At 34.4% G+C, this 16,302-nt stretch overlaps 1 protein-coding gene across 15 annotated transcripts in view; it reads left to right on the top strand.

Moving 5' to 3' along the window:
* VPS13B (vacuolar protein sorting 13 homolog B) overlaps positions 1-16,302 on the top strand; it is a 490,063-nt gene that overhangs the window by 52,212 nt on the left and 421,549 nt on the right. For 8 of the 15 annotated variants that reach the window (XM_075141361.1, XM_075141350.1, XM_075141356.1 and 5 more), the window contains 4 exons: positions 541-708; positions 1,874-2,055; positions 6,033-6,207; positions 15,774-16,057. In XM_075141361.1, the coding sequence (XP_074997462.1) occupies positions 541-708; positions 1,874-2,055; positions 6,033-6,207; positions 15,774-16,057 (809 nt within the window). The remainder of the gene's footprint in view (positions 1-540; positions 709-1,873; positions 2,056-6,032; positions 6,208-15,773; positions 16,058-16,302) is intronic. The other 7 variants (XR_012672287.1, XM_075141359.1, XM_075141364.1 and 4 more) reach the window with 1 other exon arrangement.

Raw genomic sequence — 16,302 nt, 5'->3', positions numbered from 1 at the left:
GGGTCTTACCGAGCATAATGTGGATAGGTTAGCTTTTATAACAAAAAGAAGTAGTAGGCATATTAACGTTCAGTTAACTTTTAAAAATCTGGGTGAGAGTGCAAATAAGCGTAATATATGCATACTTAGCAACTGGTGTTCACTTTTCCAACCTCTTTCTAAATATCTTTCAAGTAAAAAAGTCACTGTCATTAAAATTCTTTGTCTACAATAATCCAGAGTCTTCTGTTTTCTTAATTAGTTTGAAAGTTGATTCTTGCTACCAAAAATTAATCTCCTATGCTGTATTATATTTCTAGTACTTACAATTTTTTTTTCTATAGTTCATTGCATTTCCAGGATGCCCGTTGACTTAACTGCACTGAATGTTAAAGAGTTTTAAGTCCTGTGATTTTTTTGATAAATAAAGGACAGTGATACTTGGTTTGTTTTAATTTTGATTTTAAAAAAGAATACAAGTTGGAAATAATGACTTTAGTAATTAATGAATTTGGCATCATGTCTTCCTTATAACTCCTAAGAATTTGTTTTATTTTATAGGTTATGTTCAGAGTTTGATTAGGCGTGTTGTAAACAATGTCAACATTGTGATCAACAATCTCATATTAAAATATGTGGAGGATGATATTGTTCTCTCAGTCAATATCACTTCTGCAGAATGTTATACAGTGGATGAGTTTTGGGATCGAGCATTTATGGACATTTCTGGTGAGTAGACATTTTTTGGTTTTAGTTAGCACAGTGGAGGCACTCTTAAATTCATGTAGAAATTTGCATGTCTAATAATAATGGCTCTTTATGTCAGAAGTAAGATGCTTTCTGCCTGTTTTCGTTTCTTACCAGTTTTTTCCTTGTCCTTCATTTTGAAGAGCCAATTATAATAATACAGATTGAGTCTTAACGCATACTTGTATGATCACAGATAATTATATAACATGTTTTGTAGTCTTCTCTGCTCATACTTGCCATCCTTCTGTGATTGCATTTCATTTTGTGCTTGCTGCTGTCAGTGAGTGCTTAGGCAATCTATTTTTGTGAATGAGCAGTAGCATCTTAAGGCATTCCGTTGCAATTGTTTGTGATGATCTAAAAAGCCTCTAAACAGGCTGGCTAGAGAGGTAGTAAAACGTGCTGCACTGTAGTGAGCATGGCATACCAATTGCAAGACATGCTTCGTTTCGCTTCACATTTGGAGCTTTTTTTTTTCCTGAAACTTTTTGATTTTTATCTTGGTCTTCAGTACCTGAATGCCTCAGTCTTTGAATTACCAATGTTCACCTGTTCACCTTCTTACTGACATTTGGTAGAGGTGGAATTTGGGCACAGTAAGAGTATTTTAAGATCACACAGATGATCTTTGGTAGAATGGGGAATTTAATTAATGGTTTCCTGACCACTGGACCCATTTCTTTGTCCTGGCTAAAATTATTACAAACTAATACGACCAAATTACAAAATATGTTTCATGTTAAGATCACTATAATAGCTCTTATTTGCTTTGGAAGATTCAAAAGAAAACTTTGGGGAAAAATATGGAAGATTCTTTCTGGGAGAATAACGAGAATAATATTTCTTGGTCTTATGCTTGCACGTGAAGCAGTACTCTTATTTTATAAGCAGATCTAAGGTACTGAAGGGATGAAATTTGAATTGGATATAACTAATTTGTCCTCACTTTTTAAGTATTCAGTTGAAAAAGTCTGTGATATGTTAAATTATTCTCTTTACTCACATTAGCAAGTACTTTGCTGATGATTTAAATAAAGAACACACAACTATCTTGTATTGTTTTCTTCTAGATGATAACATGTATGCATAACTTATTTTTCTTATGCAATATATTTTTTTTTAACCTATATACTTCTTTTAAAAGCCACCGATTTGGTCCTGAGAAAGATGATCAACTTTTCTGACTGCACAGTATGTCTTGATAAGAGAAATGCTAGTGGTAAAATTGAATTTTACCAGGAACCTCTGCTGTACAAATGTTCCTTCAGGACTCGCCTGCATTTTACTTATGATAACCTCAACTCCAAAATGCCATCTATTATTAAAGTAGGTATCCAAAATAATTTTTTTTTACTACTCAGCTGTGAAGGTTTGAAGTTTTTAAAAATATACTTTGAAATGTAAAGTAAAATGAAAAGCTAATGCTGTTGCTTTTTGCTAAAGGGATTTTTTGATTGTGTTTTGTTCATTTAATGCAATTAGTCTATCTACAGTAACAGCATGTAAATAAGGATGTAATGCTCTCTAATCTTTTCTATTTTTCCTGAAGTTTTAAAAAAGAAAGCGTAATAATTGTAAGGAAAAAAAATGTCTGCAGATAATCTGTTAAAGAAAAAAAAACCTGTAAGCTTTAAGGTTGCAATAAGATGGAAAGGATTTTTTACTTATTATTTCAAATGTAGCTCAAACTCACATAAATAACAAGAAACTTCACTGTATTAACACTATGTAGTGAACCATGTGAAATGGATTAGCAAGCCAAGCTCAGTTCCTAGTGAGCAGGGGTGCAATATTACTTGACATCTGACACTAGGTGACATGTTTACATTTTGCAGTGCAGAAGCAAAACGCTGAGTTGGTGGAGAGACTAAACTACGTTTCGCTCCTACTTTTTTTTTTCAGCTCTGAGTAGTTACACATGTAAGGTTCGTCTTCCCTCCCTCTTAGGACTTCTAACCACGTGCCTTATAACTTCAGAATCTACATGAACTCCAGCGATAATAAGGAATCATCATATCACTGTCTGTAGTTTACCAGTTATGGTCTTTATGTTCTGTGGTGACAGTACGATTACTGCATATAGACAGTAAATCTTAATGTTAAAAAACCTGATTTTTAAATTAGCTGCATAGTTCTGTAAATTTGGGAGAAGTAATCTGTACCTAGCTGAAGTCCTATATGCCAATTTTGCAGAGCAAAAGTTTATGGCCAAATTACAAGTTTCTGACAGCATACTTTAATGGAAATGCTGACAGAGTCTTCCATGTAGTTTAAAATGATACTGTCATTGTAAAAATGACGATTATTGTTATTGTTATTATTATTTTATTACTCACATTATTTAGTGGATGCTGGACTAAAATAAAACACATACTAGAATGCACTGAGGCGGTAGTAATTTAATTAAATTGTATTAAACTTTTCTGGTTATCTTTGTGGGTGGTCATTTATTGCCCCTGCCCTTTTTTAAGGCACATTTCTGTTTGTTCGAAGATGTCTTTTATCTTATTTTTTTTCTATATACTCTGATTTTTTTTTGCTTATGTTGCATATAGTTTACTTATCTTTTTCACTTTTTCTTCTTTTTTAATTTGTTTATTCTTTTTTCCCTTCTTTTTCCTTCAATCTTTAAACATAAAATACTGATTATGAAGATATCAGGAATGTGCTCAATTAAATCAAAACATTTAGATATATGATGCTAGATTAATATTTAAGTGAATTAATAATTGTTTATTATGATCCAAAGAATAATGGTCCAAAGATAATGATTTTTAAAATCTTAAATCTTTTCTAGTATTTCACCCCCATACCATTATGCAACAATTAGATCCACAAATCTGTTGACCCTCACAAATTTTACGTTTGATAATTTTCTGATTTGTTGTATGCATGGAGATTGTGTGCTGTGGATCATCAGGATGCAGTTTTTTTAAAAAGACTGTCTTTAAAATGTTTAACTATTGAATGGAAATAGCTGTGTTTTCTTACAATTGAAGTAAAAGGAGCTGTTATCAGTAAATATAACTACTTCATTGATGGAATTAATTCAAGGATGCTTAAAGCTTTTTAGAAGTTTCTGCTGCAAATAAAATTACTGTAGCTTCAGTGCGTCTGAAGGGAAGATTACTGAATGCCAGCACCTTGTGTTCTGGTGGTTTGTTTCCCAGCTGAAGACAAAAGCCAGCAGCACTCAATCTTTCTTTCCAAATCTGTGAGATCTTTATAAATGAAACTTTCATACTCTGTGTTGTTCACTTGGTAAAGCACATCTGTTTTTCAGTCTTGAGTGGAAGTTTCCAAGACTTCCATGTTTGTCATAGCATATGCTCTTTTGGTTTCTTTGTAGGGACTAGAGTATTTTTATAACCTGTATAATTTTGACTACTATGTCTATTGCAAAGTTTTGGCCAAACTAATTAATGAGTTTAATTTGAGACTTCTCAAAGGAGGACAGTTCTTAAGTACCTGGGTATGTATTTGTATGCTTTTAAATTGGGAACACTAAATTCTTATTTTAAATTTTAGAATGAAAATAGTGTATGTGGGGGAGACGGCAAAACTCACATAGAATGATTAGAGTTTTAAGCTTTTTGTAGCTTTTCTTGTTGAAATCATCATCTCATGGGATGAGACAACCATGAGACACGTGAGCTGACTTGCAGTGGGGATGTCAGTCCAGCCTTCCCTATTTGCAGCAGCACTGACATTTATCTGACCTGTCAGTCATCTAAGTCAACTCACTATGTTAACAGAAAGCTAACTAGACAAGAAGAAATAAATAGTTTTGCACTGGTTTTAGTGAGATAAGTCAACTTACTGAGGGACAGATGAGTTCCACTGGCAGTGTAAGAGCAGGATCACGATGGGAGGGTAGTACCATACAAGAAGTCCAGGAGTGTAATATAATTTCAATTAAGCCACTATAAAATTATGTTCATTGCTTACAGTGCTACCTCGTGTTCCTGTCCTCCACTATGACATATGCCCCTTGAGTGACTTTTTAAAAGACTTCTGGCAAAATAATCTTTTTTTTTCTTCCAAATCTTAAGACAGTTATTAATTCCTTATCCTTCCTGTTGTTCATCTGCACAGAAAAGATCTATTATTGACAACTTTTAATCAACTGGCCCTGAAAAATTGGTATTGAAGGATTAATTTTTAACTTCCAAAATGAATCTTTGAAGTTGCTGTTTTCTTTCAGAGAATTTTAAATAATAGCAGAATTCTGATACCTAAAATCTTTCCTCTCGTCTATATAAATGAGTGATACTATGTTGTCACTAATCCTGTATGACTAAGGCTGTGGCTTCATTAATTTACTCATATAAATTTATTAGTGAACTCTTATTAGATTATTAGCGTATTTTTATAAAAATATTTATTTTACTACTGTGTTTTTACCTGCCCATGGATGTGCACTACTGTTTACGAAGTCATTTTTCATGTTTCTTGAATTGGATTGCATTAAGGCCAATGCTGATGTGCAGTTAATTTCCATTTCCATTATTTTCACCCACAATATTTAGAAACAGGACCTGGAGCTAGAAATATGTGTAATGTTACAGACAGTAATTTTATTACAATAATTTTATTTTATGCTGCTCTTATTTTAATGAAAGGTAGCTTTCTCATCAAGTCTGTTTTTGTCTTTGCATGATTGCATACTCAAAATATTCTGAAGTATTGAATAAAATAGCTAAAATATTTAAAGAAGGATAAATTTTCATCCTAGTAATTACAGTCTTTGCAAAGCTTGCTTTCATTTGGAAAAAACTGCTTAATTGCATGTTTGAACTGGAATATCTAGAGAAGCTGGTTTTCAGCACTTCAGTTGGAATGAATCCTTTTTTCCCCCCTTGTTACTTGTCCATTTGCAACAATGTTGGGAGTGGGAAAGAATCAAAGTGAAGGACCTTGTATATTAAAACCAGTATATCTAGGTTTTCTTTAGCATGCAGAGATTTTTATGAAACTCTATAATGAAAGTAAAAGTTTAATCAGATGCACTTATGTGACTTATGTTTTAGAAATTTATTCAGTAAAAAAAAAAAAAAAAACAAAAACGCAAAATACATTACATTTGAGTTTTCAACGTGAAGATCTCTTGTGTAGCAACCCAAAGAGTGTATGTTTCTGACAGTCATCGTTTGCAGCCCTTTGCCTTGTGTTGTATTGCAGCTTTTGTTTTTAGAAATTAGAATACACATACAAAATGAATATGGAGTTGTATGGTTTAAAAGTTGGCTTTACTGATGACAGAGCTTTGTTATTATTTGCTTTTGTCCTCTATCTTGTTATAGATTCACACTTTAGTTGAAAGTTTGAAACTTTCAATCTCTGATCAGCAGCTTCCTATGTTTATACGTATAATGCAACTTGGGATTGCTCTTTATTATGGAGAAATAGGCAACTTCAAAGATGGGGAAAGTGAAGATTTGATCTGCCACACTAAAGATATGCTGGGGAATATCACAGGTAAATACAATTTTTACCTTTTAAAAAGAAATGTTAAAAACATTTAATTTTGTTGCTTTTTACAAATATAAATGGCCAAGGCTAGTCATTGCAAAGTATCTTGGCAGTCTGCAATTTGTTAGAGGCAGTTCACTGTGCTGGGTAAGTATGCAGTGCTCTAACATCTTTTTCATGTTTTGTTCTGAAAAGTATTCTGACAGTCCTGACTAAACTGAAGTTAAACTTTATCTAAAAAGACCGCTTTAGGATTTGTGACACAGTAGGGTACTTTGGATTTATCTGTCACTATATCGTGCAACAAGGCATCTGTCCTTAGGCAACTTTGACCTTTCTCTTTTATTTAGTTCAAATGTGGCTGCTGCCTGTTTCAAAGTGACGTATTTTTCCATCTTTCTTTGAAACTGGTTACTGAGAATAGATATATCAGCATTTGTTCTAAACAGCAAAGTATTACTTTGCACTATGTTTTCAGTAGTTCTGTCCTTTTACATTGACTAGTCTTCTATGCTTTTTATTTTCTTATAACATGTATTCCCTCCTCCACATGATCTTTCATGGTAACTTGCTGTGACATGGTCTTTTGAGGAGCATTGCACTGATGAGGAGTGAATTCTCTTTACCTCTGTGTGATGGCTTCCCATCTGCTGCTTCCCAAACATTGCTAGGGTTACAACAGTGATGCATTTTGAGCTGTGAACCCTTCACTGCAGCCTCTATTTTATGTGGCTTTGCTAGAAGCTACCAACTTTGCTACTGTGTTTTTTTTTTTTCCCTAGTTGTATCATGTTACGTATTTGAGAGTTGAGGTTTTATGTTAGGTGAATTGTTAGGATTTTGCAGCAATGTAAGAAAGCCATATAGGTGCTTAGTTTATATTAAAATCTAAGGGAAATAAAATTTCTAAGTAGACATTAGAACTTAAATACTTTCCTGTTTATTCACTTCTATGTAAAATAGAAAACAGAACATTGAAGAGTCAAGCAGTCATATTGACCTACATCATACTACCTTTTTTAGTAATTTAATCACGAATGTCGTGTTCTTGAACATCCAAACATGAATCTGGAGTTTTTGTAATGTATGAGGCACTAAATAAAAGAGAAGAGGGAGGATGGATTGTCATTCTGAATTCTGAATTTTCTTGTTTTTATGCTTTTGTAGAGCAGAAGTTAATTTACTTGTCAAAATGGGGAGCTTATTTAGAGATTGGTGTTTTAATTTTAATCTCCTCAAGACATAAGTGTTTTATATCTTTCCAAGGTTGAATTTGGATCTGGGGCAGTAGGAGGAGGTATTTACCACACAGTCAAGAGCATGATAACTTTTAGAAAATTCTTGGAATTATATGTGAAGGTGATGCGGCACTCTTAAGCTATGCTTATGTTTATAGTATTACAACAGTTTGAAACTTTGTGTAAACTATTAAATTAAATAATTTTGTTCTGTTTAAGAAAGACACAATTTTAATTTACATAAGAAGTTTATAATTTTTTTTTTGATCCTGTGTTGCTGTCTTTTCTGGTTTCAGAGAAATAGATACATTATTGAAAAAATGACAGCAGTGGAAATTTTTTTGCCAAAATACAGCCTTCAGTGTTGGTTGGCACAGATAACGGTTTCACTGTCATGGCAGGTGTAGAGTTCTCTGTCATGCCCCTGCTATGTGGAACTGAGCAAATAAATAAGATGTCTGTAAACAGTTCTCGTGTATTTTCTGTAAAACTCAAATAGAAACTATTTGCCTTACAAGAAATGTGGAGTTTGTTACAAAAGACATATGATTAGAAGTACCTAATTAATATTCTGAAAATATTAACTTAATTTTCTCCTGACACTTAAAAAGCATACAGTTTTTAGAAAAATCATTAGCATGCATTTTAAGAACTCCTTGCATCTCACCAATGTCTTAATCGTACTATTTGCAGGAGAAAGGGTGAAGAACTTTTCTATGAAGAGTTGCATTACCCTTGCTTTCAGACAGAGGGTTGTCTTTGTACCATGAATATCTTTCTTTCGTTCACATCAAAGTTCACCCAAATTTGGCCAAGTTTTCATGCTGTAGAGAATTATGATGTATTTAGAGTTGCTTGAGCTTTGTAGCTGGAGTTGTGGAGCTACTAAGGCAAGTATGACCATTTGAATATAGGAAAGACATTGAAAGAATAGAGAAATCATATGAGTCAATATGAGAACAGCTGGGACTGATAGGCAGTGAGTTTCAGACGAAAAGATCTAAGGACTGGAGACAAAGATTAGCTAGGTAATGAGAAGACTGAGATGAAGAGCTGTAACTGTGGAAGAGGATGGAAGTTGGATAGGAGAGGTATGTGGGTTTTGTTTGTTTGGCTTCTTTTGGTTAGCGTGTGAGATGGTGGTGAAACAGAAATATAGTTTAAGCGAAGATTAAGGTTAAAAGGCATTCTGCCTACAAGTACTCTGTCTTTTCTGCATCTAGAAAGGTATTTGAGATTCTTGTGTCCAAATATGAGTAAAATCTCTGGTAATGCATCTCTTGTCATCGTTATTTCTAATGTACGTCCTCAGGAAGGTTGAATTGCAATTGCTGTCTGTAAATCTCATTTGCATTCTTTTTTTGAACAACTGTGAATGTGACTTCCTAGTTTTTCATAAAATAGCCATCTAAAAAATAAATTATGTCATGTAACTTCACACTGATGAATACAAGAATTGTCAGAAGGATGAGAAATTAGACTAAGGTTGCAATGACAAGAACTACCAAATCTGTAATTTCCTATGCAATTTTTGTTCAACTACGCTGTGCTCAAACATTGTCATTGTACTTAATTATATGATCATATCTATTTGACAGAACTATCTCCTTCAGAACACGAAACAGATGGCAATTGTCGGGTGGCCAAGCCAGAGCTGTAGAAACAGTTCTAGAAGTCCATTTCTATCTTTACTGCAAAATATTTTGCCACTTACAGGCTAAAAATGTTACCAACTCTTTTCCTTCATAGCATTTATGCATTGTTTCCTACATGAAGTTTAGTATATATGTAGGCATGCGTACACACATGTGTGCACATGCATATACACACACATAAATAAAACTTTTAAATATCTAATGAATTTTTTCCTCTCATTCAGTGCAGTTAAGCAGGAGTGCCAAATTGGCATTAACCAGATTACCCATACCATCAGTTTGTGAGTTTACTTTTTTTTTCTTCTGACTTCTTATTATATCTGTGTCTGAGAAGGGAAAAAAACCCACTTTCTTAGCACTTTCATGGTGCATTTGTCATCCAAATTTCCAACCACAGATTTGAACTTTTTCGAGGAAACTTCGAATGTGCTACTATTTTCAGAGAAAAACATGTATTCAAGTACAATAATAAATGACATGTATTATCTGCCGAGCTATATTAGCCACATTTTTTTTCCAAGAGTAACGCTTCATGAAATCCAAGACTAATTCCACTGGAATTGTGCCTAAATTCTTTACAGTTTAATAATGTACAGACCTCCTTTTTACATTATATTTTCATAACTCTTTGAAAGGGTTCTGAAGATTCATTAAACAGTTTAACCCAGTATTCATTAGTAAGCAGTCCCCACCCTTTCAATTTATAGAATTTACTGGGTTCAGTTATCACTAATTCTTAGTCTTTTGGATGGAACTTATTATGTTGTTGTTGACATAATAAAATCAGTCACCTATCCATGTCTAAGAATATTCCAGCAGCAGTTTGTTTGTTCTTGTATACCCAAATGTGAGACCAAGACCTTGAGGTTTGGCAGCAGGATAGCCTGTGTCATGAACATATATTTTGCTGCCCTAGTAAAGTCTGCTCAAATTCTGTTAAGCTGAAAGCATTCAAAATTCACAGGTAAAATTACAGGTCAGAAAAACAGGTAGAAACTCACTACTGAGCTTCTGAGAGTGATTTTAACAGTTCCTGGTGCTGCTTCCTCTGAATGATTGCCTTGAGATTCTGTATTATGAAAGTTTTGACCCCCCCCCCCCCCCCCCCCCCGCCTTTCATGAAATGAAATCCATGGCAGATGTGATTCCAGCATATGAAGCATGTTTCCCAGGTGTAAAATGGCAATAGTAACAGTACCTTTGCATCCCAAAGGAATATTGTGAAATTTTCTAATACTTGTAAAGCAAATCATGATCTTTACTCTCAAAAACTCTCAAAAAATTAAATGAAAATAAAGAAGGCCTTTGTGAATGCGAGTAGTTAACACTTTTACAACACTAAATGGAATAAAATGTTGTATAGATCCTATAAAACTCAAATTTTTAACGGGCTGAAGTTCCCCTTATTGAAAACTTGGTGGTAAGAACAGTAGCGTGAGGAATTTTTTATGATACTAATGGAACAAAAAGCAGATCAAGAGAATGACTTTAATATATTGCCAGCTTTGGGCTGAATATGAAATTTGAGTTGACAGAGAAAACCAGGTGCAAATGATTTATGACAGCAAGAAATTCTAGGTAAGCATTAGTTGTTGGAGAACAAATTGACTCTGCAATATTCTATTAGCATAAAAATGGGAGAACTGAAATAGATTTATTTATCCGTACTTGACTGAGGAAAAGCAGCTGTGCACTGTGTTAAAGAGTTTGGTTAGAGGAGAGTTGTTCCTAAACAGTGGAGAAAATGATCCCCAGTTTGACTGAAATGATGTCAGGATAGAAGGTTGCGTGTGCCAAATTACACTTTCCTGTATATTTTTCTTGTCCCTGCACTTTTTGTCTGTCTTCTCTTGAGGGTTAAAGAGATGGAGATATACATATGATCTTTGTACCAGGATACATAATATTATTTCAGCTCTTCGTGTTTTCATCTATTTTGTGGGGTAAATGACCTGTGCAGTAAACCCCACAGTCTTTTTTTTCCTTCCAGTCATCTAGCTCCATTATTGGAGCTTCTTCCTTACCTATATACTTTGGTATCCTTCCAAGAAACAGTAGGTATACTTGCAATTCATATTTCAACAGACTGTAAAGATGCAGCATAGAGAAACACCTGCAGAACGTGGCTGGTGGGGTCAGTGCATTGTGCAGCTGTCTAACAGCCAGTGTGACAGTAACTTTGTTGTAGGCATCTATAAAGTGCATTGTAACTGGTTATTGAGATCCCATATGCTGAGGATGGGTATCAAGCTCATTGTATGGAGATGGCCAGATTTCATTAATTTGGGATACATGTTTAGGCACGTAGAATTGCTTACATCTCTTAACATCAGTTAAATGAGTAGCAGTTAAAATGAGCAGCAAATTAAAAAAATGAGTAAAGATTAAATCTTCCCAAATTGTAAAGTTCCTAAGTTGGGGAGATTAAATTTGTTTATATTAAATATTTTTATTGTTTTAGGAACTATAACCTTTTTGTGGAGAACTAGACTTTTATGAATGCTTTTTAAACATCTATTTTATGTTGTCTTGCCATTTTCTTTTTTCTTGAAAAACATTAATACTCCTTAAGTAGAGACCCCAAAAAATCTGATGAAATCTTTGAAAGGCATGAGTTACAGGTTGACCTTTTGTTTTTACTTATTACATGAAACTTAAATATCAGGCCAGTTTTTCTGCTTCTGATTTTAAGAGTGGCTTAGTGTAGATGGCAGAATGCAAGCAATTTTTTTAATGCTTCCAGTGAGCAAAGTGTATTTCCAATTGATCTGCTTGAACTTGTATGCGGGATATGAAACAAAAACACTTTTTGGATTGGCATTGTCAGATGACTAACGCCTTCCTCTCCGTATTGGGTATTTGCATTTACATACCACTTTGAGATTGGTTGTCCTGTGATTTGTACCTCAGCCCAGAGCCACTTGCCCTTTTGTTGTAATATTTCACATTATTTAGTCTCCTTTGCCATGAAAATAGAAAATAGATCTCTTACGTCCTGTCCTGGTTCTGGTATTTTAAAATCACTGCCACTTCTTTTGTAGCTCACCCTTAACTAACTCATACATCTGCTCCTAATTTTATTGAGGTTGGGATATTGTTTAAATAATCGGAATTCTAAAATAATTGATTAGCAATCCCAACTACTATCCTGGGGAGCATTTTAGAATAATTATTGGTGTTATCAGCACTTCACGATTGTTGTGGCATCATTCTTTATTTGGAATTTGCTTAACTAATTTGGAAGGTGATTCATTCTTTCCTTCCTTATCCATCAATTCTTCACTGGGGTAATTTCAATTTGCAGTAAGACAAGACAAGTAGACTAGGAGTAGAAGCTTGGGGAAGTTTGTTTAATAGATGGAGGTACATACCATGAAAAAGCGGATTCTCTAGAATTGAACTGGAAACTTTTGTATGTTACAGTCACATTCCATATCCAGTGGACTGTGCAACTCAGCAGTAAAAGGGAGTTACGATTTCTTCCCTTGATTTATGTTTGTCTATAAGGTGGGAGCATATTCTGGTCTAGTAGGATCCAGAGGTTTGAGTTGATGGTTGAGAGGAAGATGATATTCTCGATGCAGAAATAAGAAGAAATCTTTAAGTCTTACTATTTTGCAGTACTGATTCCTGGCTACCTGAATCACTGTAGTGGGTTGTCTTGTACAAAATAAGTGTGGTACCTCTTAAAAGTACTGTCACTTGAGTGTGTGACTTTGTTGTAATATTGTATTCATGCTACAATTATGATGGCATCAGATTTTCAACTAGAAAGTGTTGGGGGGACATTTGCTTTTAAAAGGAGATGTGGAATACCTTTCAGACTAGAGTTTGGTACGTAGGATTTTAGTTTCTGCTAGTGTTGGTATCATTTCCAGTTTTGTGCAATCACCTTCATCAATATTGCTGTGCTAGTGTAATGCATGTGCAATAGATCATGAGCCACTGTTTTTTTAATATGTACTGTGAAATAAAACTAGTTAAACATAAAAAATTTAAGCTACTAGCGTAGTAAATATTATGAGTTATCTTGTGGCAGTCAATTTATTGTCTTTCTATGGTATAGATCCAAAATGAACATCCAAAATGAACTGAATAAAATTCAGTTGGGCAACACAGCCATTGAGTAGTATTAAACGTATTGGGGGGAACTCTTACAAACATTGAACTTGGTTTTTTTTTTTTCCTGTATGTTAGTCATTTCTGTGCATTCCTTATATAATAAATACATGCAAAGGTAGGTCATACAGAAAATATTTATTACTTTGAAAGCATGTGTGTTACTACATTTGAGGTTCTCCAAGGACAGTTCATGCTGCAAGGATGAATTTCAGGGCTATTGCATTCTCAAGGTCAGCACCAAAACTGTTGTTATCAGCCAGATAACTTTTGTTCCTTGCAAATCTCTCCTTTTTTTAACATTATTTATTCCATGTTTTGTATTCATAATTAATGTCTTCTTAGCTGTGAGTTTGCAGTAGCTTCTTTAGTTTATAGCAGGTAAAGTATGGATGAGGAAATGAATTTTAATATCTACATTATTTAGTGATAAAAGAATGAACATCTACAGCTGTGTTCTTGAAGTACTTACCAAGTTTCATTTATGCAGTTTCATGGTTGATTCAACCAGATGAAAATTTATGCTACTGCCAGCAGGGATGGTGATGAATTCCCTCCCTCTTCCCCTAGTGCCAGCACTTGTATTTATGTAGCCACAGGCTAAGCTGGATCAGCCTTACCTGGCTGAAAACTAATACAGGCAGAAAAATAAATAAATATGAAGAGAGTAATTTTCTACTGGGGTAGTTCCAGACTTATGGTGAGAGATACCAGTTTCCAGACTCTTAGAGATAAGTATCTCAAACCCTTTAAAAGGAAGGATAGTGGATTTCTGAAGATGAAACTTGATTTGAACATAGAAACAGTGAGATGCAGTCACACTGCAATCTTGTAATTTATATAAAATGTGTTTCTTAACTGGAATCACTGCCCTACACTATGAAGTAAAATTGTTCCAGTGTGATCTCAGCTATGGCTAGCTAGCAAGAGTGGATTTAGAAACCTGATGAGTAGGAACATTTTGTCCTTTAACAAACTTATGTATGTAAAACATAGGGGTTTTATCATTATATTTCACTATCCTATATGTTTGCAGTTGATGCAGTGGTTAGCGTAGTTAGTTAAAACCAAAGAGGCTTTGTGTTTCCAAAGTACATACTCCCCTTCATGCATTACTTGTTATAAAGGAATTTACATTATATTTGTGCTTTGAAGTGTTTAGAGGATGTTGTGGGTTGTTTACTAGGCTGATGTGCATTTGTTCCATAGTTTGACTCTTGATTACGTAATGGTTGTAGTAGTTTTAATTTAGTGATAGAAGATAGGTGTATCTTCCTCTCTTTTTCGATCTTCTGTCTCACAGTGTGTAGGTACCACCATTTTAGTCTAGCTGATGTTCTGTCTTATTTTAATGGTTTCCAAAATATTAATAAATATTATAAACCAAACTATTATTTGGCATCTTTTACTGTTGTCTCTCTGTGTACACATACTGCAGCAAAGAGGTATGCTAAACGATGGCTGAATTTTACGGCTATGTAGACCAAATGTTATGCATGACCCAGGTCCTACACCTTCAGATTTTCTTCTCTTTTGGCAGACCTTCCACCATTTCTTCTGTGCTTGCCAAAACAGTCTAGGCTAAGCTACTCGAGTCATGCTCCATATCAATTCTTTTTCCTTCTGCATCTGACAGTTCTGCCTTTTGGCCATTTCCAAGACTTTATGTGCACCTCTTCTGTATTTCCTATGTTTAAAGATTTACATTTGGATTGAAATCTGATCTCTGACACTGTTTTGTGAAGAGAGCTGGAAAGAAGCTTGCATTGCCCTTGTGGGAGGAGGTGTCCTTGCCTCCAAGCATGTGCAGAGAATTCTCATGAGTGTTTTTTTAATGCTTTCTCCCGTCGCACGAGTGTATAAATAATTAGACTACAAGACTGAAGACTAATTACACTAAAGACTAAAAGCCCTAAAACTTGTAAGAGTGGGTCCTCTGAGTTTAAAAATAAGTAAATAGAAATGGAATATGCCTATTTTCATTCTCAGTTAAATAATACATTCAATATTGTTCCCCTGTGGGAACAGTTCTGCATCCTGTACTATGTATGGCAATTCTGAATCAGTTAATACTCCCTCAGGAGTCGCATAAGAGTGGTGATGAAGCCAGGTAGGCTAAGCTAATTGTGCTGTTTGTACATGCACAATGTTACCCATATGGATCATGAATCTTAGACTTGTATCTTTGGGGAAATCCTTGTTTTGTTCTGTATGCTATTGCTAATATTTTTTTCACAGAAGACCAACATTCGGTTTTTTTGACTCACAGGTGGCATACCAGCTTTTCTGAGTGTAGATAAACCTGTATCTTTGAATACTTGAAAAGCTGACTTTTAAACAAAGGAGGTTTTCAACCTTAATTTTTGGTTCTGTGTTGTGTTTACATTTTCCTTATTATGGCTTTTGCTATTTTTTAAAAATGGGGGTTATGTTTACCCTTTTCCAGTCAGTGGGAACTTCAACGGAAGTCCTAGATACTGTCCTAGATACATTTCATATACTGTAATTTTGAGTATAATAAATTAATTTTCAAGCATGGTTGATTTGAAATTTCACTTAGTTTTTGTTTTAAAAGGCACAGAAGATGAAACAAGCTCAGTAATGCAATATCCAACACAGTATATTAATCAAGATCCTTATTTGCATCAAGACGATGACCAGCAACAAGGATGGGTTTCTTGGGCTTGGTCTTTTGTTCCTGCTATTGTGAGTTACGATGATGAAGAGAATGATCCTAGTGGAATGGATGATGGAACGACGCTACATCAGCAGAAATCTCAATCCCTCAAGGATCCTATTATTTCAATTGGGTTTTACTGTACAAAGGCAACAGTGACTTTTAAGGTAAGTATTTCTCTGTGTCATATAGAATTTATTTGGCGTGTTGAGGAGGTGTGTAAAGATTATCTGAGTGCTTGTCTACTGTTTGATTTGAGACAGGGAATATTACATTAATGAATAACAAAAAATGTAAATGTTGAAAGTTCCTCTCGCATCATAATGTATTGTTAATTGCAATGTGAAGTGGTTTTGCTATTTGACGTAGCATTTGAGTACGAACATTTTAATTTTAAAGGGAAACCACTTGA

The sequence above is a fragment of the Calonectris borealis genome, chromosome 2 (genome assembly GCF_964195595.1).
Source record: "Calonectris borealis chromosome 2, bCalBor7.hap1.2, whole genome shotgun sequence".
In the NCBI taxonomy this organism is placed as follows: Eukaryota; Metazoa; Chordata; class Aves; order Procellariiformes; family Procellariidae; genus Calonectris; species Calonectris borealis.
This window is presented reverse-complemented; position numbering and strand designations above follow the sequence as displayed.